A 25,655-nucleotide genomic window follows, 5' to 3' on the forward strand; every position below is an offset into this window, starting at 1 on the left:
CTGGAAGCTTGACGGAAGAGATGCTGGACGATTGCTTTTTCCGTGTTCCAACGGCTTTCCTGCACCTTGCCATCGAGTTTACAACCCTTCGCCTCGGTAGTTTCGACGTTCATGGCTGAAAGGCTGCGAAATCGTCAGCGTTTACCTCTCGCGATGCCAAGTACTCAACAGGACCATATACATCCGCGCTCTGACGACCGCGAGCAGCTGCCTGACCTGAACGATCACAATCCGTGCGAGCCTGCGATTGGTCGCAGCTTGGCTGTGAGTAAAAGATGCCACACAAGAGTTCGCGTCTTATCTGCATTGTTCCGCAGCGTTATCGGACCATACCGGGGTTGGAAGATCGTTTCCGCACATGGTGTGCATCCTCCTGTTGCCCAACCCCACGAAAGCCTGCAGAACCATGCAGATGTCAAGCTGTGATCGTTGTCACCTTTAATAATTATCCGCGAATATGCAAGCTAGCCCTACGGTTGGCTATACCTGCCTTATGCGTCCGGCCGATGAACGGTAATGCTCTTGCTTTATCATGGTTAAAGCCCTCTCCTAGAGGTCGTATGCCGGCAGATCATCACCGAAGCTTTCTGCGAAATCTCCCAAGCGAAGCTAAGCAGGAAGGTTAATTATATTTCAACTTCCTACATCCCTCTGGCATCGAAACTTTCACTTGCCAACTGCTCGTCACCTGAGGTGTCTTTAACCCACCCAGCATGAGTACACCTCCGCCGCTAAGCCAAGCCTTTGGCTATGGCATTGTGATCGGTTTAGGCTTTGCCTTCTCGTAGGTCTTACGTCTCCCATAAATCGGCATAACTGACTCGGCAAAGCTTCGGTATGATCTTGACGACATTCGTGCTGAAGAGATACAACTATGAACTCCAAACCTCTGAGATGTTCTCGACAGCTGGTCGTACAGTGAAATCGGGACTCGTCGCGTCAGCCGTAGTATCATCTTGGACATGGGCAGCAACGCTTCTCCAATCGAGCGCAGTCGCCTACCGATATGGAGTATCTGGCCCCTTCTGGTACGCCTCGGGAGCGACTGTGCAGATCATCTTATTTGCTACGATTGCTATCGAGCTGAAACGAAGAGCACCTAATGCACATACCTTCCTTGAGGTCATTCGAGCCAGATACGGTCCAGTCACGCACGTCGTTTTTATGGTCTTTGGTCTCTTTACCAACATCCTTGTCACTTCGATGTTGTTGACTGGAGGCTCCGCTGTTGTGACTTCGGTACGTTATATGCGGCGAATGATATATCTGTACTAACCTACTCAAGCTCACCGGCATGCCGACTGCTGCTGCGTGCTTCTTGTTACCTGTCGGTGTTGTTCTATACACCATGTTTGGAGGCATCAAGGCCACTTTCTTGACTGACTACGGTAAGTTACTCCCTTCTGGATTTGCAGCAAAAAGTCGCTAATATCACCTCTAGCACATACCGTTGTCATTCTGATCATTCTCTTGATGTTCGCCTTCACCGCATATGCGACCAACGAGAATCTCGGAAGCCCTGGGAAAGTCTTCGATCTATTGGTACAAGCCGCAACGGATCACCCAGTCGAAGGCAACGCCGGAGGCTCTTACCTAACCATGCGATCGAAAGAAGGTGCAATCTTCTTCGTGATCAACATCGTGGGCAACTTCGGTACTGTATTCTGCGACAATGGATACTACAACAAAGCCATCGCTGCCAGTCCCGTCGATGCTCTTCCCGGATACATCATTGGTGGTCTGTCTTGGTTCGCGATTCCATGGCTAGCTGCTACCACAATGGGTCTCAGTGCGATCGCACTGGAAAATAACCCTGTTTTCCCCGGCTATCCTAACCGCATGGCTGATGCTGACGTAACGGCTGGGCTTGTGTTGCCCACGGCCGCTGTTGCCCTGATGGGTTCGGGAGGAGCGGCTGCAGTTTTGCTTCTCGTCTTCATGGCTGTGACCAGCGCCATGTCTGCTGAGCTAATTGCTGTTTCTTCCATTTTCACTTATGACTTCTACCAGGTAAGCATGGCTTTACTGGTCATGAAAACGGGTTGTTGAGCTGACGAAATATAGACTTATGTCAACCCTAAAGCTACAGGGAAACAACTCATCTACATGTCTCACACCATGGTTGTCGGCTTCGCTGTCGCAATGGCAGCGTGGAGTACAGGGCTATACTACATCGGCATCAGCATGGGCTACCTATATCTCCTCATGGGCGTCATAATCTCGTCCGCTGTCCTGCCCGCCACTCTAACGCTGATGTGGTCAAAGATGAACTGGGTCGCAGCAACCTTCACACCACCTCTCGGCTTCGCCTGTTCCCTCATTGCTTGGCTCGTCACCGCCCAGAAAGAGAGCGGCGAACTCACTGTGCTCACTACCGGCGCCAACAACCCTATGCTAGCAGGAAACGTTGTCGCCCTCCTCTCCCCCGTTGTTTTCATCCCCGTCTTCACGTACGCTTTTGGACCCCAGAATTACGATTGGCAGAGCATGAAAGCTATCCGCAGAGGCGACGACCACGATCTTGCTCTTGCCGCGAACGTCGATCTAGAACGGATACCCGGTGAACAACGACGAGCCATCGAAGCTGATGAAGAGGAACAAGCTAAATTACTCAAAGCATCGCGTATTGCGCGCTGGCTCACGCTCTTCATGGCGATATCTTTCCTCGTGCTGTGGCCCATGCCCATGTACGGTTCTTCGTATATTTTCAGCAAGAAGTTCTTCACTGGATGGGTGGTTGTGGGCATTTTGTGGATGTTCTGCTCGTGCTTCGCAGTAGGGCTATATCCGCTTTGGGAGGGGAGAAAAACAAGTGTCAGGACATTCAAGTCGATATACATGGACATCACTGGGAGGAAGAAGCCGGGTAAGGGGCCGATGGTTGTGGAGGGTGAGGGCACGGATACACCTCCGGAGGCTATGGATGAGAAGATGGTGGAGAAATGAGTTGTGATCGGAAGAGAGCAGTATTGTCTGTCCATCACTGTCTACCTAAAGAACACAATCGTAAAGGCCGCGTAGCCGGAGACTGAGCAGCCTGGGCATTAGCCCACAAGGCGGTTCCAAGCCACTAGTGCTACAATCGACGTGTTGCGCGAGATTCCTGATAGAGTATACCAAGATGTTTCAAGGCTATTTCCGTCGGCACAATTCGTATTTGCCGGTGTTGACCGAAGTTTTCTAGGATGGGTCTCTGACCATTGGATCTGGTAGCTATGCCTTCCGTGGTCTAGCGTCGATGAGGCTCGGCTTAGCGACCCACGTGGCAATCCCACGCAAAAATCACTACCCCTAGATGTACCGGCTGGCCTATTCACAGTGCTGCATACCGTCTTGTAGATTTCGAGTGTGACGGGTACTACGATTTTAGCATGCAATGTGCAAATCCGACGAAGCAAGCTCATCCTGTGCACCTGCCTTCTCGATCCAAACATACGCCCACGATGCCAAATGACAGGCGGTGAAAAGATCTAGAAGTCACGACTTTGCCCGAGCGTGAGGCTAAACTAAGTATCGTCAAATTGTCCCTTGCCTTGGCCGATTGATTTTTCTGACTGAACCCTTGTCTCCACGTCTTCTCCAGTTCTTTTTTCCTTCTCTCCACATTCCTTTTCCCTGTGTGCGTTCCTTGGTCTGTTCATTTGTTAGCGAGGCGTCAGATGAGTGTCAGTCTTACAGGCAGTTGTCTGCCACCATCAAGCAGCTTACCACCTATTCGTTCACTGCTATCGGCATCGGAAGATCAGATCTTCGCCGCTCTTAAGAACCTACAGACGCTGTACTGTCCTGTACGACTTCCAACTACTATCTCACACCCGACATCGAAAAGAGAGCACACATCTATCGTCTCACCCCCTGGACCCGCGGATTCCGGTTACGCGTCTCAAGACGAAGGCGAAGATGATGAGAACCAGGTCACACCCGAAGAGGTGACAGCAGCTCTCCGTGCAGACCCATTCGAGCGCACTTTCGCCACCCAATGGCTGAACTCGCTCCTCGCGCGCTCGGAAGAGATCGAAGTCGATGACGATGTACGGGAAAAACTTGTCGATGATGCTGGATTCATTCTATCAAGCTTATTCGAGAATGCCGATGAAGAGGAAGAGGCGCTTACACGAGACTTCTGCTTCCCCACATCATCTGGAGATTCAGTTAAGGTCACGCTCAATGATGCGCCACTGTCGAGTACAGATCATACAGCTGTCGGACTTCAGTCTTGGGGTGCCAGCATCGTACTCAGTAGCATGATGTGCGCCGAGCCAGAGCGCTTTGGACTGACTGAAGACAGTCTTGCAGGGAAGCGGACAATTATCGAGCTCGGTGCAGGCACTGGACTCGTCAGCTTAGCAGTCGCGAAATTACTACCCGTGGTCGGTGCTGGACCTGTCAGCATCACGGCGACCGACTATCATCCTGCGGTTCTGGAGAACTGCAACGCAAACATCGAGACAAATTTTCCTTCGAGCTCATACGACCGACCACCTGTAGAGACCGCAATACTGGACTGGGCCCAACCTCCTACACACATGAAATCAGCATCCGATCTTCTCATCGCCTCGGACGTGGTCTACGCTCCTGAACATGCCGCCTGGCTACGCGATTGTGCGGCGCATCTCCTGGCTCGGAACGGTGTATTCTGGCTTATGGTCACAGTGCGCAAGACGGGCAAATTTGAGGGGATTCCCGATACTGTTGAAGCCGCTTTCGAACCAGAGCTCTGTCCGAAGAGCGACGGCGGGATGACATTCACAATTCTGGAAAGAGAGTTTGTAGAAAAAAGACGGGGTATTGGACGAGGTGACGAGAGCGGATATAATCTTTATAGAATTGGATGGGCATAGACCAGAGCAATTTATAGACTAGACAGCGCAAGCGACCTAGCGGGCTTCATCAGTGCCCACGATGTTACGAATTCAACACCCAGATCTAAGACCTTCACAACGAACTGAGGTGCTCTTGCTTACGCACCAAACACTTCCTCATTTCTGACACTCAGTAATCCCCAAATTTGTATCTTGCTCGCGCAAGTTTGTCCGCTTCTGGGTACTTTTCGACGTTGACAGCCACAGTCGCAACACCGAGGCCGATATCAACCGCCCGCACGATGCCCAATAGCCTTATTGCAAACACCCACATCCTGTCTTTGACCTCTAATCCCTTGACTACGAACGGCTCAAGTGGCAGCGCCAGCTCCTCGATTGGTATGAGCACAGCAAGCTTCTCGAGCGTGTCCTCCATATCGTCAAATCTCGCCTGTATTCCAGGAATAATCTTTAACCCAACATCCCAAGCATCCCTCATATGCTTTGCGTATTCGCTATGGATCTTTCTCGCCATGAGGAATTTCGCGTTGTTCATGGGATCGGTCGGGTTGTCGAGCCATTCTGCACCGGCTATTTGTGCTTCCGTTTCTACCTGCTTCAGTTTGATCTCTGCCAAGTCGATGAGCTTTCGCAGAAAGTTTTGTGTCATGTTCAGCAGTCTTCCAGTATCTTCCATGGGGCCATTGATCAGGTTTACAAGAGCAGGATCCGGAGTATTTTCGGCGAAGTCTTTCCATGCCCTGCGCTGCGATTGAAAGAGCGAGTTGATGTGAGTGAACAGGTATGTAAGCGGGGTAAGAGAGAATTTCAGGACGAGCTTTTTAGTCTGGGAAGACATGCTTTGGTTGAAGGATCGGTGCCGGTTCTTGGAGGGCGGTGAAAAAGCAAGTGATGCGCTCGTTTGCTTCTTGTTTGCATGATCGTAAAGAAAAGGGTGAACAAAGCCGAATGTGTCGCAAAGCCGGAACTTCATATACTATTAATCATTTGAAGAGATAGATCGCATGTACTAGCTGCCACCATCCCTCTTCCTCTTCCTCGTCCTTCCCCCGCCGCCTGCTACGGATTCTACCCGATGTCGATCTTCGGTAATGCCCGCGAGAGGAAAGACATATTTTCCCATTCGCTGATCTTGCGCGTACCAAACTCCATTCACCCATCCAGCGCTATACAGCAAACAATCCCGCTTGCCACGAGCCTCTTGGATCCTCCTACCGACTTCCAAGCTTGCCAGTCGTTCAGAACCATGTGATTGATCCCAGCTCGTGAATATCTTTGCAAGGCAAGGTGCTCCGTCAGAGTTTAAGTGGGTTGCTTGCTCTGTCCTCCAACCATCTGGCTCCGGCCTGATGAAGATGGCAGTTGGCTCTGTATGCGGACGTGCTGAAGCCAGCCGCCCCAAACGAAGCTCTTGATCGTCGCGAAGAGCTTGATAGAGTGCGAACATCATGTCTAGTACGTACGGTGCAGACGGTGGTAAATCTGATCGCGACAGATGTTCATCAAAAAACAGTTGTCTGCGCATGTAGCTGGCGAGCTTGCTACCTGGCCATAGTGCTTCCAACTTCTGAATCAGTGCATCCAATGCCGTATGTACATCCTCGTCGAGCTTCGTACCCCGAAGCACTGGACCTCGGCCTAGATCAGATAGAGCTTCTCGATCCGAATCGGTGAGACGGAGGCTGAGCTGGTCTGCTCGTATTCTTGATCGCTCACGAGGGAATAGTTCGAAAAGCCAGCCTTCCGTCTGAAGACCACGAGACGTGATAGTTGGGGATTTGAGACGACAGTGGTCGACGAAAGTTTGCTGGAATCGCAGATTAGGGACACTAAACTCGTGTTGACATGCCGCGAGATACGATTGTAACGTGTGCTGCATCAGGTTACTTTCGCAGGGCAGACGCGCACGGTCAGATGGTTCCCATGTCGTACTCTTCAATATCTCCCCATTCACCAGTATAAGTGCGAGCAGAGCTACAGAGAGGCTGTATTTGTCTGGCTTATGTATCGGAGATCCTTTCCCGATATCTATGCGCTTAGTAAATCTTAGAGCGTTTGCAAGGATAGCGATTCTGTCCTCCTCGTTCTCCAACGAACGGCTGCAAATATCGTCGAGCACACAGTTCGTAGTCGTTCGGTACGCTGCAATCTCGTAGTTGCTTCCGCGCTGATAGTTCTTGTCATCGCCAGTGTTACCGCGAATACCATTCCTCCCGGAACGCAACAGATGGTCGTCCTGTAGCAATGTGTAGCTCCTGTTGCAGATGTTGTATTGTTTGAGCTTTTTCAGTATGTCGGTATTAGGCCGCCGTTCCTCAGGGCGAGCCAAGCAAAACATGGTCGCATTTTGTCGAAGATCCTTAAGCTTGATCTTCAAGTCCCCAAGGATATCACCAAAGTCATAGCCCTGATCTTTTCGAACACTTGCAGAACACGGTATGAGTAAGATCATCCTGTTCGAGGCCAAATGATCTTCTTGGAAGATCCAGCCACGATCCCAGCGAGGGTCGCTGAGAATGCGCCGAATCAGCTTTTGTACTGCTAGAACATTGACTTCGGGTCTCAACTTTGGATTTTCTCTGTCCTTGGGGTCGACGAAAATGCGGCCCTGTAGGAGTTCAGATAGAAGATCGACTTGGCGTTGATGCGTAAGCTCCACCGTGAGTAAGCCAACCGAGACTGTACTGTCGCCGTAGACTAGATCCATGATCTGAACTCCCAATTCCTTGTCTTTTGGCCACCTTCTTTCGTCTCCCAATCTCTGATATATGCACTCCTTGTCGATCCATACTTTGGACACATTAACGCTCTGTGCGAATTGTATTACCCGATCCATGTAGCGGTCCGGAAAGTCACTTTTGTGCCGCTTCGCACGCGGCCTCCTGATTCGATAATCGAATACAGGGGGGTCGGACTCATCGAAGAGAGCCTCATGTTTGGGCACAGCCCACCTCCATGAGACAGCAATGTATGCGTCTTCGTCGTCGTCTTCACGCTTCGTGATGGGGACTTCGCATGACGGTATCTTTCGCTCGTAGAAACGAGCCTTAGTTAGTGCGTAGCGGCGGTCTCGCTTCTGCTTCTGCTTCTCTGCCTGTAGATCCGGTACTCCGGAAATATCCAGAAAGCGCAAATCTGCTGCCCATTCCTCAGCTTTGCTTCGATTAGTTGTGAAATGTTGGACCTCTAGTAATTGCTTGCGAAACGCGGATGGGTCGCCGTTGAAGATCTCGCCGAACGTCTGATGAAGATCATTCTTCATGGTGTAAGTAAATGCTCAAGTCTTGTGGTTGATGTTGAGCAGACGGGATGATGAGATGAGAGGAGAGCGAGAACGCGTCTCAGATCCCCGCATGAGACGCGTCCACTGTTCCACGTCATCACGTGTTCAGCTTGGCGGCGACGTAATAACGCGCAACCATCCCGACCTCTTCATGCAACAGCATTAGTCGAGTCAAACGCAGAAGTGGATGCGCCGCAAGCTGCTCGGTCTCAATGTCCGCCGCAAGTACCTCGCCGGCGTCCAGAACTATCAGGTCGTAGCAACGGCACTTCGTGGACACACACATTGACTGCAATGGTGCGACGAAATGCAACAGAGTAAGCCGCTGCGAGCAAGTTCAATTTACTTCCTAGCAACTTGAAGGTGTTGTCCGCTGCTAGAGATCGTTAAACTTTGAAGTAATTTGAGGAAAGAGATGCGAGCCTGCCGAAGAACTAGTCCACGTGCTCCGTCCAAAAGCGGTTATGCCTCGGCATGATCGTTTCAAGGGTCTCGGCCCACTCACTCATTCACATGCTTCCCCAGATTCGCAGCTGCACACATCATCACTGCTGTCACAAGCCTCCGAAGCTCTTATATACCCCAGACTGTTCCGCATTCGCGACTTCGACTCCACAAACCTCTTCCGCCTAGTTACTATCGCCATCAGTCTCTACCTTTCCCGAACGCGCATCACCACTAGCAACACATCGCCAATATGTCTCTCAAGAACGGTATGCACATGCCGACCCTACGAAACCTCCTATGGAATCTCAGAATAGTGTAACTAACACACGTCTAGACGAATTCCCCGCCTCCGCCGCCTTCGACGAGATCGCGCAAGCCCTTTCCGCTTCCGACGCCGACCGCAAAGAGGCCATCAAGAACGGCAAGGCCATCTTCGCTTTCACACTCAAGAACAAGGCCGGCACACAAGAAACATGGTACCTTGATCTCAAGGAGACCGGCACGGTCGGCAAGGGTCCCGCCCCGGCTGGCAAGAAGGCTACCGCCACACTGGTGTTGAGCGACGAGGACTTCGGCAAGCTTGCGGCCGGCAACGCGAATGCTCAGAAGCTGTTTATGAGCGGGAAGTTGAAGGTCAAGGGAAACGTTATGAGCGCGACGAAGCTAGAGCCTATCTTCAAGAAGGTGCAGAACAAGGCTAAGCTATAGATGCGAGGCTGGAGGCGAATATGTATACCAGTTCTTTCAATAAACACGCTTCTAATCAATGGGTGTTCAACAACTCTGCGGATGCCAATGACCACAATGTATGCGCGTGACATATACGGATATTGAGCTTTGGGCATGAACATGGCCTGTGAACAAACGTGCGGACACCTTGTAGGTACGGCAAAATATGAGCACAGCTCTGAAGTTGGCTCATTTCAAAGTGGACATCAAAATCACGCTGGACCGATGCGATGAGCGCAATAAGGTAAGGACCAGAAGGAAATGTCATTGAATGATCGTAAGGTCATACTATTCTACTCATACCATCGTAACTATGCGCAAACGTGATATCTTCGGAGTAGTCGTAAATGCCGTGAAGACGTCGAAGTCGTAATGAGCGTGAGGAAGACAAGACAAAGGAAAGACGAAAAGAGAGGACATGAGAGGCCGTTATCCGAAACCCAACAACAAGAACGATAAAGACAGAAAGCAGACGCCATAAACCATGCCCGAGGGGTATCAACCGTGACGTACCACAGCAAAACTCCCTAGTACCGACAAGAACCCAGGAAAACACGCACAGCCACTTTACCTAACCATGACAGGCGAGCTGCCCTTCCAGCTCGAAAGATGCAGGAACCTCTTTCCTCCACCCCAGAAGCTATCTTTCTTACTCGACTGTCGCGGTCTACCCAACCACCTCGACAGCGCATGTTCTCTCCTCTCCTTTCCACTAACCTCTTCAATGGCCTGTTCGACCTCCTCAAGCAACGGGCCCATGACCCGCGGCTCGGCATCAATAGGCGAGAGCATAATGGGAACATCCATGACCTCTTCTTGGTATTGCTTCCATCGATCGCTTCCAGAGATGGTAGTCAGAGGTTCAAGCGCGAGATCCCAGTCGCCCTCGCGCAGCTTAACGTCTTCAAAGTTGAACTCGCGGAGGGAACGCTTGTGCTTTGTGATGAAGTCGCTAATTTGCGCGGAGTCCATGAGCGCGTTTTCCAGTTCCATGACGCGGAGGCGAGGGAACTTCAAGGGGCGGGGACCATTGGTTTGGCCGCGAAGAGAGGGGTGGGTGGACTCCTCTCGGCTGGGAAGCATGCAAGGTTCACGATCGAGTGAGAGGGGAGAAGGTCCTCGCTCGCCTTTCCAGCGGAAGAAGACACGCGTTAGGCCGCGCGAGAGTGTGGCGAGGTAGGCGTGTAGGATGCGGAGGTGTTCTAGAGATTGGGCGCGGGTGCGCGATGAGCTTGAGTTGAAGGGTATGCTTTCCATGCAGATTGAGAGGCGACGGATTTGACCCCAGCGCTTGGCTGAGGATGGTGTGCTGCCGAAGCCGTGCATGGGGTGGAGGTATAAGAGGCCACCAGGGTGGATGGGGTGGAGGGAAAGAGCAGAGAGGCTGTACAATGGAGCGCGCTCAATGGCAATGCGAAGAGAGATGAGCGCATAGTCGACTACACCTCGTCGGTGTCGAAGTGAGCCAGTAGATCCCGGACATGAGACCTTGAGATGTGTGAGGTTGATCAGTTCAGAGAAGGCGGCGCAAAATGCAGGGACATTGGTCGCGGCATGGAACAGTGGTGGGTACTGTTTGATGAGCAAGTCCTGCATCTCCCAGTTGCCATACTTGGGTGCCTTGTCTTTGGCTGGTCCATGTTGCGGCGTCTGGACTTGGGGCTCGTAGATGAACTGCTTCTCTGTGCCAGTGCACGGGTCGATGATGGGTGGCAAGCAGGTCTCTGGGCCATGTGGCATGTGGAAGGTAAAGGTCTTGACGTGACGGCCTATCCTCGATAGCGCTTCGATGCGCGCTGGCTTGGAGAAGGTAGATGTCTTGAAGGTCACAGTCATCTTCTCAAAGAGCCGTGGCGCAGCCTTTGATGAGAAGTCATGGCATACAAGGCGGAAATTGGATAGGTCTTCAGTTTCCATGTGATCCAGTACGTTGTCGCGGCAGGCGTCGTTTAACCAGAAGCGCAAGAAGACTGAGCTTGTGGAGAGGACCAGGTTGCAGATGGAGCCATTGGAACGAATCGCTTCATAACGTTAGGATGAATGCGCGCGCATTGCGACGGGGTACTTACATCGTCCATCTACTGTCGTCGCAGGTGTCAATGGGATCTCTCCAAACAGTAACTTGGAGCTTGCGCGCGATACTGTTGTCGCAGCGCTGGCATAGCTGTTTTGGCTCTCACCCGAATGTGAGCGCTTCAGTGGCGGTGGCGACGATCGCTGTGAGTACATGTTGTAATAGTCGAGTGGGTCGCATGCAATAGTGTTGGTTCGTAAAAAGGTCGTTTATTCTTCAAGGTATCAATCTCGTGGTAAATCTCAAGTAAATCGTAAAAGTCGTTTCAAACATCCAGCATTCGAAAGAGTAAGAGCGAAACCTCAGGAAACAGAGAATCCGACGGGACCAGCCACGACCTCGTCCCCAGCTGTATTTACCACAGCGCGGTGCATGGTTGCAAAGCGGGGCCAGACGCTACTACACGTGAGCTGCAGGTGTGAGTCAAAGGTCGTTCCCCTAGATGCCAACGAGCCCGCCACCGGATTCCCAACTCTTAACGCAAAGCAGCCGAAGAATTGATCAGAAAACGCGACCATCTCGCGGTGGGTAGACGTGTATATATGGTGTTAGACGCGACGATTCGACCAAGTGGTCGAGTGGGGCTGCAGCCTGGAGCCGGCTTGAAACGTTTCACTCGTTCTGACCAACCGGCTCGAAGCATGCACGGGATAGTGTATGCGGCTCTTGCATTAGTCTTGCATCGTGTCTGCATCCGGGTCTTGGAAGCTGTGGCTAAACAGTCACGACTGGCGGTCAGCTATCCCGTCGCGTGCAGGGCTGTTACTCATCCCGTAAGTCAGGCACGACGCGTCTGTTAGTGCGCACAGTGGGCTCCGGACGTTGCTCTGGAGAGTCGCGATTCGAGGACCACAACAACAACAAATGCCGTGCTTGCATTGGTGCCGGCTATGCGCGTCTGTTTTGAAGGTGAAGGCTGTTTTGGACCAAGCTATCGATAGCTAGCCGGAAGGCGCGTCTGTGGCTAAGGCAGTCACTCAGTGTCAACACCACCAGAGTATCGTGACCGCATTGTGTCGCGTCGAATGCACGATACAGCCTTGGGAGTGGGCGGCAGTATCTTTGTTTGTGGTTTTGGTACATCCGATACCTACAGCGCGTTTAGCAATGTTGCTCCCACAGACGCGTCTGCGCAAAGCTCGCAACCACAACAAAGCTAGCCGTCTACCAGTGGCACACCATGACCGCGTTAATGCCTCACACGCCTCACTTGATGGCTGGTGACAGGCATGGCTTGCATAGTGCCATTCTGCCGCTCTCCACCGATCTGCCGTGTAGCTTCACCGGTCACACGGTATGCCCCGCACCTGAACACATCTATCCAAGCATGTCGTCTGGACGTACAAACGTTTTGAATGATTACATTGAGCTACATAGTGATTCGGTATTAAAGCCAACTGTAACGATGAAAAGCTTGCGACATACACCATACTACAATATATTGTTTCAGATTGCTCCGCCGATAACTACAGAAAAGCTATCAGCAAGGGTGATTACTGGGTAGAAAGAGATCAACCTCCGCCATAGAACTGCTGCATGCCCCCCACTTCGGTTGCAGCACGCATGCTTCTTACGCCGTTCGCTGCGGCCCAATGGTTCTTCTTGGTCGCATGTCGCCCGCCTAGACTCGCTCATCCCCTACCATATCGCCACTTCTCGACGCGTCCAGGGTTCTGATCCGCGGCGTAGCCCTGTTCCTTGACGTTTACAGAGGAGTTCGTTTCCTCTCAGGTGGTAACCATTATATGGTGTCCATGGAAGGCCTTGGCTGTGATTCGTGTTGATGTGCCGACAAACACGTAGTGTAATCCTCAGGGTGCACAGCAGCTAGACTTCAGGCTGTAGAAACGAACACAGGCGTAGTATGCGTCTTCATCGTCTCTTTTCGTCGGAAAACCTAGGCTCGCCTTCGGGTGCAGGAGGGGGCTGGTAACTACCTCTGTACCCATTGATCGGGGGAAGATCCTGTCCAATCGCGTCCTCGTAGCTCGGCGGCGCATCGTCATAAGCGGGAGCATGCTGGGGCTGTACTGGCTGCCCAAAAGACGCGTTAGATGCGTTGAAACCTCCTTGTGTTGGCGTTGTTGGTGTGTGAGCAGCTGCTTGGGGCGGTGGGGCAAGTGTGGTGGGTTTGTCTGCAGGGAAACCACCTTCCAGGAGTGCTTTGGGTGGCGCGATGCCCGAGTAGACCTTGACTGGTAGTCTGAGGGGTAAGACAATGAGCTGATCTTCACCGTGCTTGTAGCTCCCATAGCCAACGCCAACACGTATCTCCAACTCGTAGAAACGCGCGAGGTTGCAGGACGTGAAGGTGGGTGGCACAGTGTTGGGTACCGGTTTCCCAGACCAGTACTCGGCATTGATGGGCACTTCCGTATCGAGAGGGTCAGAGGGACTTCCAATGGGAATGGCCATGTTACTGAAAGAGCACAGAATCCAGCTGTTCGACTCTGTCCGTGACACCTCATGCGCGCGTACCTTGGTATACCCTATCAGCTCAATCTGGAGCATCTGCAGATATATGTTCTTTGTGCGCGCGCTGACGTTCTTCACAAGTAGTCTCAGCGGTAAGTCTTGGTTGCTAGTGAGAATAGCAGGATTAGGCAATCGGGCATCAATGGCTATCCGAGGTGGCACACTGCCTGTCGTCGGTGATGGCGGAGCACTTCCTGTCGAGTTCTTTCTATCAAAGAAGCTCATTCGTTTGCCTGCCGCTACGCTGGGAGCATTTTCGAGGAACTCATGTTGTCGCCTCGCATACGCCTCGCCGTCTGTCTTGTCGGGTCTCGGAGGTTCAATCGGAAGGAAATTGAAGTTCGCAATTGCCCTGGGATTCTCCTTGAAGAACTGCGGTCTGTTTACTGTGACCTTGACAAAGTATCGTATCTCTGCCTCCCCCGGAAATCCACCCAGTGTAGGAGGTAGTGTCGCCTTTACGTGTTGTGTCGGTGTCTTCGCGAATTCGGGTATCGCGTTCGAAAAGGAAACGTTGGAGATGGGGTTGTTCGTCTGCTGGCATTGCGTATTGAGAGGAAGCTGAGAGGGTTGTTAGCTATATACGATATGTTGACGTGTATTGCGCGTTGTACCTTGAACTGGAACGGGTACTCAAAGGACCCGGCGTTGATGGTGAAGGCTGCCTTCGGATTCTGGGCGACATCTTCGGGGCGCACATTTGTCGGCCAGACCACCTGTGTCTTGTACAGGAACTTGTGGACTTCCAGCACTGGTCGCTGTTTGTCTGGTCTGTTTGGGTGTATGGGTGCCAGCAGTCGCGTCCTGCTTTCGCCCTCTAGCTTCACGATAATGCTGCTAATGTTGGTCGGATTCGGCACCCGCAGATGGACTCTGCCTTGGATGACGTCGAGATTGGTGTAGTGCTCGTGAGGGTTCTCGAGCACTATGTTGACGATCATCTTGAAGGTTCGCGTTCAGGATTAGTGGCCAGTATTCCAATGTTGCTTCCAGGCACCGGGTGACTAAGTAAACGGGTAGTCGCGAAGCTTGTAGAAGTGAACCGACATGTCAAGGATGAAGGTTGTAGCTGGGGAGCAGAGGATCAATTTAGCGCATGGAGTCAGTTGGTGATGCAGCGGCTAAGCCAGGAGAACGCGTGTCATGTCGTGGGAGTGTTTGCGATGCGGGCTGGGCATCTCCAGAACGGATGCCCGCGGGGTTCCTTCTGCCTGACCAGGGTCCGTCCCCAACGTCATAACCCAACGCGAACGCTTTTCAACGCAACAATCACCCAAACCACTCTCCTGCACGGCTTCTGCGGCAACGCTCAAGGTTGTACCCTGAAGAGAGTATCATTTTGCGTATTTACTCAAACTTTGAGTGTACATATTCGGCATGCCATGTGCCCATTTCGGACAATGTGCCGCACACAGCCACAGCCATAGCCGCACTTCCGGGCTGAAGCTGATCCCTGTCTTACATGAGCATCGCGTCGTGTGACTGGGCGCAACGCTTCCTCAGCTGAGGCTCATTAATCAACAGCCTTTTCTGAAAGGGCGGAGCTGAATTCCACGACGACGCACAAGCTTGCTCAGACGTCAGATACAGGAGGACCAGAACGCATCCACAATTGCGACTTGTTGCTGTGCATCTGGCAAGTTCACAGATCTTCTTTGGCCAGCATATCTGTGATCTGTGTCAGTGATCTGTCACGAAAGTTTGGACCAGAGCTACTGACCGCATATGTCAAGATAGAACGCAATGGCATTGAAGCTACATCATGGTCAGCTCAAGTTCAGCAGTCGTTGTGAGCGTTGCTTCCATACTTGCGCTTGCTGCCCGTAAGCTCCCAAAAGAACCACTTCAGCCGGTTCGTCCAGTTGATCAGGTCGAGATGGCTTACACCAATCAAGGTGCCTTTGTAGTCGCCCCACCGACTCGACTCGACGCTATCAACGTGATTAGTTGCCATTAAGCGTACCAAACGCCAGCCGTCCACGCACCTGACCAGGCCATCGTTGATGCCCTCCTTTGCCTTGACGATACTGTGGGAAGGCGCAAAGACGGACCATCGAGTGGGTTCGAGAGATGCGCCATATGAGTAATACTTGACATCAGGTATGTCTGGCGTCTTGGGATTGAAGTTATTCTTCATGTACTCTTGCGTGAGTTGGGAGAAGGCGCCAGTTTCAAGACCGAAGTACTCCATAACACTGTAGACGCGTTTGATCCTGCGTGCTAGAAATAGTTTAGTAGAAGCATTCAAGAAGTACCACTGACGTACGACCGATCGTCTCGAACATGTAATCTGCAAAAGCAGAACCCCTGTGTGGAGTGGCTATTGTGGTCAAAGAGAGAATCTTGAAGTCAGTTGGCCGGAGCTGACTGATCATGTATCGTGAGTCGAGACCCCTACGTGTATTTAGTAACTGCACTGCGTGGGTGTAGGCACTGATTACCCCTAAGTAGAGGTCAGTCACTCATCATTGTATCATGTCAATATGTCAATACCATGCTATGCCTATGAATTGTTAGTGGTCTGCGATGCAGCATCTCATTGGGTCAATTCAGCTTACGCGATAATGTTGACCTGCTTTCCCTTCGCTTTGAGCGCAATGCTCTCCGCCAGTTTCGCAGAGCGCGCCTCGATACTGCCACTGGCTGGGACCGCAGCCACGATAACCTCGATGCCCTTGTGCGCCAGCGCATCTGTGATGCCACGCCAGTATTGTATGCCAGGTATGAACTGTCCTGCGAGCCGTAGTTCGTCGAAGCCTAGCAAACCGTGCGCAAGGACTATGGTGTGTTTCTGGAAGGGTCAGTGGTGCGATGTGCGAAGGACGAAAGCACATACAGGTGCATCTACTTTTCGTTAGCTACTTCCAGAAGTTGAGTTTGATAGTGGCATGGACATACCATATTTCTCGCGCATTACGGCAAACTCATCTACAATCTCGCGACCAAAGTCGGAGATGCGCGGGTCTTCTTTGCGACATTGCGAGCTGCTGAATTGGCGTGTCGCATTTATTGGTGAGAGTGTACATGATGTGATTCTGTATACAGGCGAGCGAATGGTCGCTCGAGCACAGATTCGTACCATTGGGTGCAGCGCATTGTATTGCAGTTTGGGGACGCGTTGATGCTCGAGCGATAAAGTTCCACAGCAGTGACGTAGGCCCTCGGGAAGCTAGGACGAACGTGGGCCAGGGTCCGCAACGAGTAGAGAGGTGCAGCAACAACGGAAGATATAAGCATTTCGTCTGCTATTCACACATGCGAGGCTAAGAACACAGTACATATGCATACTTCTAGGACGTCACCAATGTAGTTGTATGCGCTATACAAGCGTGTCGGGTTGGTGACCTTGGAAGACTGGAATGTATTTCACGATAGACATCAACTCGACCATTAAGCCTAGAAGAAAAAGGCAAGTTGAACTGGAGTACATTCACCAAACTCGCAGCATATCGTCTATTGTTGGTATGTTCGAGGCCGATAGATCGACCTTGACTGTCTTGGGCCCGTCAAAGATCATGTTCAAGGAGCGCTCTTCGTCACATGTCTCCTCAACAGCATCGCACCAGTCTGACTCCACGCTTCGTCCTTCCACTTGTGTTGGCGCTCTAGTCCTGCTTGCCCGGTGGCTTGGGGTGCGCGTTTACGACGGCCTCGATGAGCTGATCGACGACCTTGCTGCCAGACTTGTTGCCGATCTCGTCAATCTCCTTGACCTTGGCATCTGTGTCCTTCTTCGCGTCCTCTTCAGCCTTCTGGTTGCCTGAGCTGTGCTGCGCCCTAGTTAGTCTCCCACTTTCGTTACGCGTATAGTAGATCGTCTCGGCCAACGCACCTCCTTCTCGAACTTCTGGTATTCGGACTCCTTCTCTTTCCTGTAGTCCTCGATCTCCTTCTGTGCTTCGTTTCGGGCGTCCTTTACTCGCTTCGTACGGTCTGGGTCGGTTAGAGTGTTGATACGGCTGGGTACGTCGGGCGTTGTTTACATTCTCTTGCTGGTGAGCGGTTAGCGACTACCCGAACAGACAAGCTCATGTGCTGAAATACCTTGCTGAACAATCTTCTGAGCTTCGCGCTCGGCCTAGGTGCGGTGTGAGCTATATGGAGGTTGTAGTGGGTTGCGCTGCCTTACATCGAGCAGGGTCTGGATTCCCGCGGAGTTTTGGGCGGACTGCAGCTGTCAGTATTCGCTCCGGTATCCTGCTATTGGTTTCCTCACCATCTTGAGTGCTGATTTGCGGGGATGTTGGTTGTCACAGGGTAGAGTTGCGGAGAGGCACGATGCAGCCGTAGACTTGGCGGAAGGAGCTCCAAGGCCCGAGCTCCCACCCGCAGAGAACCCGCTCCAACTTTACACAAGGCCTCGTCCCCAACTTCGCCTTTACTCCACGGTCCCCGCCATGTCTCGAGCGTCGCAGATCACACTGGCGACTACGTGCGTCACCGCAATCGGTACCGTAGCATTTGTGCATTGGTCGCAGAGGAACGACAAAGCCGTGAGTACTGCGGAACGGACATGGTCCAGGAATTATCTAACTTGTATCAGGCAATGCATATGGGCGTCATCCGGGACTTCGAACAGCAACGAGTTAAGCGCGAACGACAGGCCGACTTCGAGATGCAGAGAGAACTCGAGCAGGAATACAGGAAATACCAGACAGTGTCGGATGGAGGTCCCGCTGAACCACCACCGCAAGCACGATGATAGCCCGAGTAGACCATGTCTGCTGCGCAAAGCCCGGCGACTGATAGGCATAGCGCCACATCAGCCTTGCTGCCCGCAGATACGGTCACGAAGTACCAGGCCTACCATGTGCCCTGGCTGCGCCACCGTTGAACCCAGACCAAGGGACCGGCGTATACATAGCCCTACGACTATCGGTGGCCCATTAACGGCTCGAGATGCGGAAGCTCCATTCGCATGTGCAGTGACAATATGTAGGGTCACGCGAACAAATCAACAATTATATCGTGGAAATTGTTCACGATGAGGACCAGGCGCTCGACGGACAACAAAGAGCTTTACTGGAGAAGCAGGCCAGCGGAGGAATGGAGCATGTGGTGCGGCCATTATCTAAGTATCACGAAGCATCGTTTACCGTTTAGGCGCCCTGCACCGCAGTGAGATGATACTCCCTCACAATTGCCAAGCCTTTTAATCCGGTCCTGTCGTTGATCCTGCCACGATGCTGCCCATTGTCAATATCGGGTTGTGCCAACAAAGCATCATGCGCTTCGAGATCCATACATGCAAGACACAACATTCATTGTTATTGTTCGCGCACATTGATGCGTGCAGTCCCACACACCCAAGATTGCGTTCTTGGCGTTCGTTGTTTCCGCGCCGTATGCCCAGAGCACATTTGCGCACCAATGACGAGATTCCATGGTAGTGATTCATAGCGATTGCAATGCCTCCCGCTAGCAAACCACATCGAGGCGCAATCGGTTATTCGGCAGAGCTTGCTCTTCTGGTTTGTTGGTCATCCAGTCTGTGATGCGTTTGGCCACACCTCTGGTTCGGGAGGCTCGTTTAGTGCCTCGGCAGATCAGCAACCATGAGGTCATATACCCTGAGTAATGCGATGCACTTGATCGATTTGCACGTCATGAATATTCTATAATGAAGACTTTCAGGGACAGACTCAGGTTGTGGTCGAGAGTGAGAAGGTATCCAAATTGTGTCAGGCGTTTGTGCAGCATTGCGCCCATTCGAGCAGATCAACGGCGTATACCAAAGGGTGCCCAAAGAAATCGCATGCTACAGCCACAAAAATCCATAGGATTTAGCCTATAGCATGGTCAGATCGGGAACAACTGGTCAGGCACCCAACTGCCTGCTAGATTATGGCGTTGAGCTTGGCTGGTATAGTGGCGGGTCGCAACCGACTAAGCTTTACCCTTTGCCCCAGGCTTTCTTTGATGACGCAGGGCTGTGCAACCCATGTCTTGCGCCAGCACAACATTAAAGACCCACGCCTGCCTCTTCACAAACCCGTACATTGATCCTACCCTATACCTAGCAACTCCGCTACACAATCACACTGCAAACATCTCACGTTTTGCTTTCTCATACCACACTACTATCACATCCCTGTAGCTTTATCGGTATTACCTCGACCCGACATCTGGTGTCGCAAATTACATCCGCGATTCTCCTGTATCACCGTCACACATCAACTCCGTCATGAAGTTCTCACAGATCCTCACCGGCCTCGTTGCCGCACAAGTAATCAGCGCCGCCTCGATACCCGAATCCAACGCCCTCAACGTCCTCCACGAGCGACGAGTTGTTCCTCCCTCCGAGATTGTCTCACCAGACCACACACTAGAGCGTCGCAAGGGAGGCGGTGGCCGTGGAGGTGGTGGCGGAGGCGGTGGCAGTCGCTCGGGTGGAGGAAGCAGCGGTGGCGGCTCTTCAGGACGTACATCACCCTCCTCCAACGCTGGTGGTCTATCCTCCGCTGGATCAGGTCGACCGCGCACTTTCGGTGGTGGACAATTCTATGGCGGCGGTGCTCGAACACCCTACACCGCTGGTTCGAGAACGCCCAAGGGACTCGTCGCCGCTCCTCTGATTGGAGTAGCCCTCGTAGTGGCCATCATGCCCGGCCTGTGGCTCCACAGCGCCTACCCTTACTATTACAACAACCCCTACCGTTTTTACAACCAGTCCGCGACCAACGACGATGACGACAACGACAATGACCGGCGCGCACTGTGGACACGCCAAACGCAGGGCCGCAATGAGTCTCTTCCCGTCGTATGCTTGTGCGAAGAGGAGTTCGTCTGTGGATGCGACGAGAACGACGACCAGCAATACCTCAACGATCTTGTCGGTAACGGCAGCTATGCCGCACTCAACAAGACCCTCGTCACAGTTTCTGATGTCAATGGCACCAGGTCTCTTGTTCTAAATGGTACCCTTGAGAAAGGCACCACTGCGCCTGGTGGCACTGACGAGAGCGGAGCTATGAGCTTGAGTGCCGGAAAGTACGTCGGATACTACGCCGTTGGCATGATGGTGTTGGCTGGTGTCTTCATGTAAGACAGAGCAACGCTCGACTTCGTGGATGGGAGATGTATAATATGACGACGTTACGACTATTTTAGAAGAACACCGGGGGCGTTTGGAGGAATTTTTCTTTGTTCAGCGGGATTCTTGTCTGGATAGGACATTTGATCCCGCCAGGCTTGGTGGAAGATATGGATATACCCCCAAGTCGATTGTTCTGGCCTTTTCTGCTCTGAGGACCTTTATACGTATTACTCAATAATAGACCTTCTCATTCTCAAGCAGGACGTTTGCCCATTGTTGGGATATGCTGTAAGGAACAAGTGAATCTCCACTGTGACTTATCGTAAGCTTTATAAGCTGTTAACCCTGTCATGATTCCTTCGTGTCGCCTCGGGCAACGAACGGTGTTGGGTTGCTCGTCCTGTGTGCAATGATTCCGGTCAAAACAGTGACGCCTTGCTACTGACTCATAGATCATTGTGACTTCGTGGAACCCACACGCGGAGGAGCAACCCAACATTTGGAGATAAAGAAGGCGGTGTATACCATGTATAGAATGATGCAAGTGGGATATCGTATCCAATGCTATCCAAGGAACATACGAACAGCAACCGGATATATCTTCGCCCTGTTTCCGGTGAGTGATAACTAGGCAGTGCCGACATCGTTACAGGTCCCGAGACACTCGCCTGGTACCGTATCTGCGGGAACGATGGGCGAGATGGTGCGTGGGGTATTCGAGCGCATGTAAGTCAGCTGACGCGGGGTCTAAGCGGTGAAGTGGCACATCGTACAATTGCTACTTAGGAGCATATGAAGCGATGGTCTGCCCGGACATGCGGTTCTCGCTTGTTTGTACGGGCGCATCCGTGGAGCGCGATAGGTTTACGAAGCGCGGGTATATATCGGTAGTAAGGCTGCTCTGTCAGCTTGGTGGCGTTCACAATATAGCATCTTTGTTCTTTGGCTAACCTATTCCATAAATGCTGCTGCATTTCCTACATACCAATCGTGATGCCTCGGCAGGTCATCGTGACTCTGCTAGCGTTGCGTTGCTCAAGGAGAGGGACACCCAGCGCAGCGCAGCGCCTCGCACAACGGTGTCACTCTATTTTGGTTGGTACCTAAAGGTAGATGGCAGTACGTGCGCTGGTCGCAGGTACGGTCGGACCTGCGTTCGCTGCCCGCAGTCATTTTACGGTGTCACCTCTTCCCTTCACTAGCTGAGTTGTGTTCGCAACGTCCAACGGATATCCTGGAGGTGAAGTCGGAAAAAGCTGTCTGTACAATTACGAGCACACAGTGACTTGAACGGACCGAATGAGATAAGACAAGCACGATTGCATCATGCCCGTCTTTTGGTGGACCAGCTGTAGGGTTGGGGGCCGAAAGTTCTGATGACTGCTGCGGACCTACATTTTCGTTTACTGAAACAAGTAACAATGGCATGGGGCCGGTGTGACACGCACACTTTCCAGAGCGCTTGCGGCCATGCAAAGGATGATGGTCGTCAAGGTTATTGGAGATGCGACCGGTAACCGCAAATGAAAACGTAGGCGGTGCTGCATCCGACATACTGACCGCCACCACGTGTTCCCAGGAAACGGGAGGGTGCATAGGGCTGCATGATTGTCAAACGTTGCAGGTCAGCCTCGAGCCGTGTAACAAGCCAGTGGCAGGGTCTTCAGCCCTAACAGGGGATCGGACGCAATACTGGACCAACCAGAGGATAGCCACTGGGTAGACGAGAGTGTTTCGATATGATAATGACGCGATGGAAGCTCTTGAAGCTATCCGCATCTGATTGTATCAGCGGGTGTGCTCAAACACTTGACGTAGGTAAAGGAACTTTGCATGCTCGACAGATGCAGAAAGTTACTCAGTCATGGAATGTGACCAATGAGAGAAGCGGATATGCATCTGTTTTCGAATCGTCGACGTAGCTCTGGCGTCGGCCCATAGGTCGCCAGGCAGCACTCAGCTGGTCAGCCTGAAGCTCCAGGCAGTCCCGCCCATGGACTTCAATGGGAAGTTGGTGAAGACCGTTAGCTTGCGCAGCCATGTAAAGTAATCGGCTCTGCGATTGAGTAAACCTGGTTCATTGGAGTGTGGTGGGTGGAAAAGGGCGGAAGCACCAAGAATACTTTGTACTGCTAATTGCCCTGCAACGGAGACTTCCACGTTCATTGGAGCGCAAAGACGCGCACGTGCCTCATCCTACCCCAGCTTCGACTTCCGCGTCGTCGGCCTGCCCACGCACTCTTCTTCTCACCTTAAACCTTTTGCTCGGTAGCAGCTCCGACCCGCGCGACAGGCGCCACTGGCCAAACGATACTTCTCCAGCGAAACCGCCGTGGTCCGCGAAGAGGCCCGAACCTGAGTAATCTACGTCAGAAATGACACTGCCCCTCCTTGCCTACCAACAGATCGATCGCTATATCAGGGAACGTGGCTGGGACTAAGCGGGCTGTCAGATACGATTAGAGTCACGCAGCTATCGTGACACCCACCTCGTACACTACGTACCGATTTGAACATGAGCTCTTGTGCGGTATCGTGGCACGTTCACATGGTCCGCGCGCTACAGGGGTTTTGCAGCCCCGGTTAGCTTCTACTGCGCTTCCACACCCTGTACAGCTCTGCTTTGCTGCGCGCCCCGTTCAAATCTCTACTGATGTGCTCAGCGAACCGGCAAGATTAGATGGTATTGGCCACTGACCAATTAGAACATGGGATGCACCATGCACAACAGCTGAAGAGCCTCCAAGAAGCGAACTACCAACCCCTGCGGGATGTCAAGACCAAACCTTTTTCCCTACCGTCAACAAGCTAACGGGCACGATGGCTGTGTTAGTTGCCTCTGGGAATCCCATCTTAGCAGCGTCCGGCTGACTGTGCACTCATCCCTACACTTGGTCCCCGTTGCCTGACGGACCTGCGGGTAGTCAACGATGCCTACCGGGTGACCCACACTGGCCTATGCGTCCGAGTTGACTTCACGCCTATCGCTATATATGCTACCGCTTGCCACGTCGAGTCAGGATTCATCACTACAAGTCTCAGTTCACTCTTGTCAACACATCTTCTTTTGTACCATATCGTTGGCATTCACGCCATCCAGATCTTCAATTTCTCCGGGCCACTTCACATTTGGGCACTGATATACCCAACCACACACTTCTCGAAATGTGCTATCAAGTCATTGAGCGCTATTCGGTCTGCCGGTGCCTATACTACAAGCACGCAATCGATCCATGCGCCGCCCATGGTCAACGAGGACATGGGATCCAAGAGAAGACAGTTCTCGTAGGCTACGCCTGCAGCTCTCATAGCAACCATCGACCTCAAGTCTACTATGCCGGCGTTCTCCCAGATTCCGGCTATGGTAGCGGCGGATTTTCTCCGGCATACCTACGATGAATGCATGAGGTTGTATGTCTACAACTCACATTCAGCTGCGAAGACGGGCTATCATTCCATCGCTAGGCCTTTTGCTCACTTCAACACACAAATATCTTCTCGAGCTGGTTACTCAGCGCTGTATCTTCAGCCACTTTACGTTCGCATCATTTCACACTTTCGACGATACACGCATTACCATGGAGTTTAAGAGGGTTTGGATCGACATGATGGGTTACACGCATGGAACACGGGAATGAAGGAGGAATTGGCGTTTTCTTTTGGGTCCGCACAGTAACATCACGAGGATATGGGAGTCATCATAAGAACTGGCGTGTTGCGCATGCTTCGGGCAACACCAACTGCTTTGCTCTTTGTTACATCAGTAGCAGAATCAATTTTCCACGTCGTGTGGTATCCTTACTCACAGTTTCTTCAATCGTAGCTTTAACCTTCAATGTCATTGTGCTATTTTTACGAGCACATTTGAGTCTGCCTTGTGCAAGGCATCACCCCAATGAAGCCCACTATTCCTAGACGGAGAAATTCGCCCCGTTCAGCCCCGATAATTGACTTAAGTCAACACGAGAACTTGTTGTATGTAGTCGTAATGATTCAGGTCTAGGTGATAGAATGAAGCATCGTAGCGTGTTCGCAAGTGCATACAGAGTTCAGTGAGACGTCATCTTCGCCAAGCAGACCCACCTTTGGCGGCCCATGCACGTGCCACTTCAAGGGTCACCGCCATCTCTACGAGCAGAACGAAAAGTATACACCTAAAACTCGCCTTATCCGTCGGTGTAGAAACCGTTACTCTCCACCCCACACTTCAGTCGTCGTATCACACATGTGTAGTCTATCTAGATCGCGACCACGCCCCGATGGTGCTTGCAGGACGACTCACACCCCGGCCGCTTCCGACGTCGCCGGTGAACGACATTCGGCATTCTCAAGTCTCGGCGAGTCGGATCATTGCGCCACAGTCCATCGGAATCCCTACATACCGTTGGTACCGTGAAGGCGATGCACCTCGTCATGACCCACGAAGGCCGTTGCTTCCGCTGCAAGCTCACGAATCCACCCTGTAACGGACCACGCGTAGGCTAGGCGCAGGGCGAAGGGGTCACATTGCCGTAGCCAACGGTACCGCGACTGCCGCTGGATAGATCTGAGTCTTCCATCCTCGTATCCGTGGATTGAGGCTTGCGTGGCAACTCTACAGTCATAGCTTGAAAGCTAGGCATCCATTGCTTCTCACCACCGGTTGGCTGGATTCCCTCGATGCCTTCATCTGCTCGCCTTGCTCTCATCATGTCAATGCTATATTCTTGTGCGGTATCCAATATTTCCGGCATGCTAGTGCTGCTACTTGGGGTCCAGGAAGCCCATTCTCCAGATTCGAGCCAACAT

General features: G+C 52.2%; 10 protein-coding genes across 10 annotated transcripts; 5 read left to right on the top strand and 5 right to left on the bottom strand.

Moving 5' to 3' along the window:
- Positions 1 to 713: 713 nt before the first annotated feature.
- J4E87_002377 (uncharacterized protein) lies at positions 714 to 2,946 on the top strand (the record flags this gene model as incomplete). Its single annotated transcript, XM_049374014.1, has 5 exons — positions 714 to 784; positions 831 to 1,239; positions 1,286 to 1,388; positions 1,442 to 2,010; positions 2,065 to 2,946. The coding sequence occupies 5 exons, from the start codon at positions 714 to 716 to the stop codon at positions 2,944 to 2,946; spliced, it is 2,034 nt and encodes a 677-aa protein (XP_049236154.1).
- Positions 2,947 to 3,659: 713 nt separating this feature from the next.
- On the top strand, positions 3,660 to 4,841 carry J4E87_002378 (uncharacterized protein; the record flags this gene model as incomplete). The annotated part of the gene is made up of 1 exon (XM_049374015.1): positions 3,660 to 4,841. The coding sequence occupies one exon, from the start codon at positions 3,660 to 3,662 to the stop codon at positions 4,839 to 4,841; it is 1,182 nt and encodes a 393-aa protein (XP_049236155.1).
- Positions 4,842 to 4,992: 151 nt separating this feature from the next.
- Positions 4,993 to 8,085, bottom strand: J4E87_002379 (uncharacterized protein; the record flags this gene model as incomplete). The annotated part of the gene is made up of 2 exons (XM_049374016.1): positions 4,993 to 5,719; positions 6,287 to 8,085. The coding sequence occupies 2 exons, from the start codon at positions 8,083 to 8,085 to the stop codon at positions 4,993 to 4,995; spliced, it is 2,526 nt and encodes an 841-aa protein (XP_049236156.1).
- A 718-nt stretch (positions 8,086 to 8,803) lies between these two features.
- Positions 8,804 to 9,261, top strand: J4E87_002380 (uncharacterized protein; the record flags this gene model as incomplete). Its single annotated transcript, XM_049374017.1, has 2 exons — positions 8,804 to 8,819; positions 8,888 to 9,261. The coding sequence occupies 2 exons, from the start codon at positions 8,804 to 8,806 to the stop codon at positions 9,259 to 9,261; spliced, it is 390 nt and encodes a 129-aa protein (XP_049236157.1).
- A 588-nt stretch (positions 9,262 to 9,849) lies between these two features.
- Positions 9,850 to 11,511, bottom strand: J4E87_002381 (uncharacterized protein; the record flags this gene model as incomplete). The annotated part of the gene is made up of 2 exons (XM_049374018.1): positions 9,850 to 11,303; positions 11,352 to 11,511. 2 exons carry the CDS (start codon positions 11,509 to 11,511, stop codon positions 9,850 to 9,852), a joined length of 1,614 nt encoding a protein of 537 aa, XP_049236158.1.
- A 1,717-nt stretch (positions 11,512 to 13,228) lies between these two features.
- On the bottom strand, positions 13,229 to 14,772 carry J4E87_002382 (uncharacterized protein; the record flags this gene model as incomplete). The annotated part of the gene is made up of 2 exons (XM_049374019.1): positions 13,229 to 14,392; positions 14,446 to 14,772. 2 exons carry the CDS (start codon positions 14,770 to 14,772, stop codon positions 13,229 to 13,231), a joined length of 1,491 nt encoding a protein of 496 aa, XP_049236159.1.
- A 701-nt stretch (positions 14,773 to 15,473) lies between these two features.
- Positions 15,474 to 16,913, bottom strand: J4E87_002383 (uncharacterized protein; the record flags this gene model as incomplete). Its single annotated transcript, XM_049374020.1, has 8 exons — positions 15,474 to 15,499; positions 15,552 to 15,586; positions 15,640 to 15,762; positions 15,817 to 16,051; positions 16,098 to 16,225; positions 16,390 to 16,622; positions 16,668 to 16,675; positions 16,730 to 16,913. 8 exons carry the CDS (start codon positions 16,911 to 16,913, stop codon positions 15,474 to 15,476), a joined length of 972 nt encoding a protein of 323 aa, XP_049236160.1.
- A 523-nt stretch (positions 16,914 to 17,436) lies between these two features.
- J4E87_002384 (uncharacterized protein) lies at positions 17,437 to 18,050 on the bottom strand (the record flags this gene model as incomplete). The annotated part of the gene is made up of 6 exons (XM_049374021.1): positions 17,437 to 17,601; positions 17,664 to 17,764; positions 17,815 to 17,823; positions 17,876 to 17,909; positions 17,961 to 17,999; positions 18,048 to 18,050. The coding sequence occupies 6 exons, from the start codon at positions 18,048 to 18,050 to the stop codon at positions 17,437 to 17,439; spliced, it is 351 nt and encodes a 116-aa protein (XP_049236161.1).
- Positions 18,051 to 18,228: 178 nt separating this feature from the next.
- Positions 18,229 to 18,533, top strand: J4E87_002385 (uncharacterized protein; the record flags this gene model as incomplete). Its single annotated transcript, XM_049374022.1, has 2 exons — positions 18,229 to 18,324; positions 18,375 to 18,533. 2 exons carry the CDS (start codon positions 18,229 to 18,231, stop codon positions 18,531 to 18,533), a joined length of 255 nt encoding a protein of 84 aa, XP_049236162.1.
- A 1,482-nt stretch (positions 18,534 to 20,015) lies between these two features.
- J4E87_002386 (uncharacterized protein) lies at positions 20,016 to 20,876 on the top strand (the record flags this gene model as incomplete). The annotated part of the gene is made up of 1 exon (XM_049374023.1): positions 20,016 to 20,876. The coding sequence occupies one exon, from the start codon at positions 20,016 to 20,018 to the stop codon at positions 20,874 to 20,876; it is 861 nt and encodes a 286-aa protein (XP_049236163.1).
- Positions 20,877 to 25,655: the final 4,779 nt, after the last annotated feature.

The sequence above is a fragment of the Alternaria ethzedia genome (genome assembly GCF_023757985.1).
Source record: "Alternaria ethzedia strain BMP 0044 chromosome Unknown scaffold_4, whole genome shotgun sequence".
Taxonomy (NCBI): domain Eukaryota; kingdom Fungi; phylum Ascomycota; class Dothideomycetes; order Pleosporales; family Pleosporaceae; genus Alternaria; species Alternaria ethzedia.